This window comes from Montipora foliosa, chromosome 10 (genome assembly GCF_036669935.1).
Source record: "Montipora foliosa isolate CH-2021 chromosome 10, ASM3666993v2, whole genome shotgun sequence".
Taxonomy (NCBI): domain Eukaryota; kingdom Metazoa; phylum Cnidaria; class Anthozoa; order Scleractinia; family Acroporidae; genus Montipora; species Montipora foliosa.
Window position 1 is genome coordinate 23,615,797 of NC_090878.1, and position 5,247 is coordinate 23,621,043.

At 38.9% G+C, this 5,247-nt stretch overlaps 1 protein-coding gene across 1 annotated transcript; it reads left to right on the top strand.

Annotated features, from left to right (window-relative positions):
- The first annotated feature begins 2,283 nt into the window (after positions 1-2,283).
- LOC137972646 (uncharacterized) lies at positions 2,284-3,042 on the top strand. The gene is made up of 2 exons (XM_068819381.1): positions 2,284-2,712; positions 2,908-3,042. The coding sequence occupies exons 1-2, from the start codon at positions 2,284-2,286 to the stop codon at positions 3,040-3,042; spliced, it is 564 nt and encodes a 187-aa protein (XP_068675482.1).
- The last annotated feature ends 2,205 nt before the right edge of the window (positions 3,043-5,247 follow it).

Consider the following 5,247-nt stretch of genomic DNA (forward strand, 5'->3'; position numbering starts at 1 on the left):
AGCTGAAAGTCGAGTGATGAGAAAATTATAGGGATCAAAACTGACCTTACCCAAAAATTCTAGGTGACCTTTTTAGGGTAGAAATCCGTTAAAAATGGACAATTATACCATTTTTTAGATGTTCGAAAATCCTAGGGCAGGCAGGCAAGCAAGAAATTTTACAACAAATGTTTCGAGAATTCTAGATCTCAAATCGTCTTCCGAATAGATATTTTCCCTAAAATTAACGTTGGGTGCCCCTGCGCTCATGGTTCCTTATTCCCTACGGCGAAAAACATAAACAACAATAAAGAGTTGAACCTTCGTCAACTCGTCATTTCTAAGATAATCTCCCATTAGCATTTTTTTTCTTTTCTTTCTTTTTTTTTTGCTTGGATTCATTTAATAATGACGTTTTGTTTTATCCTGTCACAGAACAAAACGCAGTACTGGCCAAGTAAACTTCTGACGTCAAAATCAAACAAGATGGAACATTCAAGATGCCCGTAGAGACAAGCAAAGGTTAGAGTAGTTTGTAAGTTAGACAGTAAAATAATAAAAGAACTATTAAGTAAAGAGAACTGCAGAGATCAAGCAAGACAGCAAGATGATGATGATAAAGCAGAAGCAAGCAAAGGTAATTAAAGACAAGAAGGGAACTATCTGGTACCGTATTAGCCCATGGTGAGGCCACGCTTTGTGACATAAAAACAACCGCGGCAATGAGCAATAACATTCGCATTCATAGATACTTAATTGACCTCTCCCTAACGTGGCTTTCCAGAGCCAAAATGCAATGAAAAGAAACAATAAGAACAATTGTTAAGACCCCCAACTGGCCGGAGGCAAACCGGTTGGCTATTTACAAGTGCAGCCGACAAGTTGAACCAGGGACTACCAGGAACAAATTCAAAGAGTGGTCATGATGGATAGTGAACCATAACGCATTTAGGCAGAGGCTTTCACATTTCCAAGGTTTAATGATACACTCACTAATTATAACGAAACAACAGCCAAGGACACTGGAATTTGTTTGAGATATTATTACTGACCTGACTAGCGGAGTATAATATAACCTCATTCAGTAAGGGGTATTTGAATATGGAGCTCAGTTACTGTACAATTGGAAATCACCATATGTCTACTACATTTTTGTAAATTTACGCTGCGTTAGCATAAGAGAGGGTGACGTCAAATTGTGATTGGCAATCGATGGAAGACCGATAAATTTCCGTCTCATCAGGAGAAGATGATGTATCCGGTGGAGCTGTGTCGAATTATCGTCGGAAATCGATTTCTTATCGTGGCATTTAATAACAAAATCGTCAAGTGTTGTAGGGGTGATTGAAACAGGGGCGTTTACAATTTTAATTGGCAGTCATGGAAGGACCAGTAAATTTCTTTCTTCTACGCTGGAGGGTAGTATTGGGAGGGTACTATCAAATTATGATTGGAAATTACTAGTGAACCATTACGTATCAAGGGTTTGAAGACATTGTTAGCAACAGAAGGGGATTAGTGTCGGGGTATCAAGGAGATGGTAGCATTAAATTGTGATAGGAATAATTAGCAAGTCACCATTAGCGGTCCATTGATTTCAGTGCTGCCAAAGGTATTGCAGCATTAACGGAATAATCACTGGTTGAAATTAAATTTGAGTTATGGTATAACGAGCGGAATGGCATTAAAAATGATCGGCAAATTTCTGTAATATAAAAGGTTGGGCTGAGGACAAACCGAATTTGATGGGGGGGGGGGGGGACGAAATGTCACCTGTGTTAATGGAGTGCATCTTAAAAGTTGATTGAAAGTGACATTGACAAAATAGAGATGCGACGAAAAACTGCCTTACAAATGTAACTTTAATGAAAGTTTTCGCGTTTTAAGATTCTTTCAACTGAAATAGAGATTCGGGGGCACTGAACGAAAAAAAACGTTGTTGGTCGCAACAAAATTAAAAAATATTAAGTTACTCGTTTCTTAGGACGAGAAAAAAAGAGATGGAAATAAGAACGTTTTTCAAGTACATTGTCAGGTGGTTTTGGATATTGAGTCTTTCCACGAGGATGCGGTGCGCACGTGCTTAAGACGCGGCCGAGACGCAGTTATTAAAGGCGCTAACATCATGGCTAATACTGTACTTAATGGTAGTGCCTCTTATAGTTTTAAAGATATATTGATCAGTGCAACCTTTGATATAACGAACTTGAGTCTTTGTAGTTTCCGTTATGTAAAACGAAGACAAGCACAAGAAATTGCATTGAGGGTTCAAACATTTTTTATCTTCGTAAAACAATGATGACGATGACGATGACAGTAAATTGTGACGTAAAAGATAATGTAAACGGCAATGGTGTCTTCATACTTGACAATGTTGATAGCCTGAATAACGATGACGATGACGATGACGATTACGATGACGATGACGATGACAATGATGTCAACAATGATGATGACGATGCTGATAATAAAAACGATAAGGATGAAAATGATGATCTGGATGATATAGCTAATGATGGACAAGATGAAAATGACCATGTTGCCAACAGTGATGATGACGATATTGATGACGCTGATGACTATGACAATGACGATGATGATGACGATGACGATTATGCTTTTGATAACGAGACAATGATGATGAAGATAATGATGATTATGACGATAACAATGACGATATTGCCAATAGCAATGATGACGTTGACGATATCGATATCGATGATGATGTTGGTGGTGATGATGTGATGATGATGATAACGATGATGATGACGATATCGATGACGATGACGATGATGACGATAATGACAATGACAATGACGATGATGACGTGAACGATGATGATGATGGTGGTGGTGATATGATGATGACGATGACGACGATGACGATGACAATTATGACGAGAACGATCACGATGATGATGATGATCAGACTCCTGCTGCTGATGATGATGATGAAGATGGCGTTAATCTCGACAGTGACAGGGATGACGATGATGATGACAACAGCGATGTTGACAATGCCGACAGAAATGGCGACCTTAGTGATGATGACGATGATGAATGATACTGCGCTGATCAATGTCTGTTTAAGAAATTTGCAAATAGTTCTTGTTTATGAAATTTTGAAATCTCGGCAGCGTTTAGGTACTGCTTTCAGGGCAAGAACAAGTAGTCTCCAGCTTGTTTGTTATATCTTGGTTGCACTGTCGGTATAAATAGTAAGGACCTATCAGCACTGGAGGGTGATTTGCCTCACAAAACAAGCGAAATTAAAATGATAATCTTGTGCTTTGATGTTATTATGACGCTGTTGCTATGGTCACTGCGTAAAGATGCTGCAAGTGCTTTAAATTATGCCAAACATGGAATTAAGTTTAAAAAACTAGATATTCACCTGCATTTGAGTCCGATGATACCTTGAGCTTGGCTTAGGATTTTTTTTTTCATACACCAAGCATTTTTCTGAGAACGAATGTACATACTCATTTGGGACTTAAGAGGGCTGACCCTTAGACTGACTGACTGACTGACTGACTGACTGACTGGCTGATTCAATCCTTGACTCATTCAATGAATCAGATGATTTACTAATTCAATCATTCACTCATTGACTCATTCATGCTCACTCACTAGCTCAATCACTCATTCACTCACTGACTCATTCAATGATTCACTCATTTAAATATACTCATTCAATCCTTGACTCATAATTTTGATGAATTAATCATTCATATGCAGTCATTCACTCTCTAACTCAATCACTCACTCATCCAACCTTCACTCATTCAATCATTCACTCATTAAATCACTGACTCACTTAATGACTTGTTCAATGATTCACTCACATTTACTGTTTACTGTTTACTCACTCACTCATTCACTCATTCACTCATTCATTCATTTATTCATTTATTCATTTATTCATTCATTCATTCATCCATTCATTTATTCATTTACTCATTTATTCATTCACTTACTCATTCCCTTATTCAGTGACTGTCATAATCACTCATTGAGCCATTGAACCATTGAACCATTGAACCATTAAATCCTTGACTCATTCAATGATTCACTAGCTCTTTCACTCATTCACCATTCACTCAGTTTTCACTCATTCACTTAATCGCTCACTCACTCAGTCACCCAATCAGTCAGTCATCAGTCATAGACTCATTCAATTCTTGACTCATTCAATATTGATTCACTTATTGGCATTTATTCTATGATTCACTCATTCACTCATTCACTCATTCACTCATTCACCATTTGCCTGCCACTCAGCCACTCAGCTACTGACTCATTCAATCCTTGACTCATTCAATCCTTGACTCATTCAATCCTTGACTCATTCAATGATTCATTCGTTCATTCGTTCGTTTACTTCTTGACTGATTCACTCATTCGCTCCATGGCTCTTTCGCTCCATGGCTCTTTCGCTCCATGGCTCCTTGACTCCTTGGCTCTTTCACTCTTTCACTCGTTTACTTCTTGACTGATTCACTCATTCGCTCCATGGCTCATTCGCTCCATGGCTCTTTCGCTCCATGGCTCTTTCGCTCCATGGCTCTTTCGCTCCATGGCTCTTTCGCTCCATGGCTCTTTCGCTCCATGGCTCCTTGACTCCTTGGCTCTTTCACTCTTTCACTCTTTCACTCTTTCACTCTTTCACTCTTTCACTCTTTCACTCCTCGATTCATTGATTCGTTGATTCACACATTCACCCACCCATCCATTCCCCAATGGACACGCACGTTCACCCATGGACACGCGCCATTCACCCATTCACTTCAAAATGCCGCTAAGAGGAAAAGCATCTGCTATTTGTTTCCAAATTGAAAAGACGATACATGTAAATCTATTACGCTTTTATTGTGAAACTCACAAATCGGGGTCATACATATCCCAGACAGCTCCAGGTGCTGAGTCCACGCTATGGGGTCAGCTTTTAACAGATAGGAAAGTTTGTGCTTATTGTTGTTGTTTTCCATACCGTATCTTTTTATGTTTCATGGCATAATTTATTGCAACTGGAGAATGTTTACCATTGCGTCATGCTGGCAACTTAATGGTAGCTTTGTTTATTTTTGTGCGCGAATTCATGGTATAAATGCTTTTCCATCTGCTCATGCAAGAATTGGTCGTGGTAGTGCCTTTAAGATTGGAGGCAATGAAATGCTCTGTGAGGATGGGTCCTTTGAAAGTAAAGTAAAAGAGTGGTTTTCAATCTTTTTTTGTGAAGAGCAATTACGGTACGGGATTCATTCTCCTA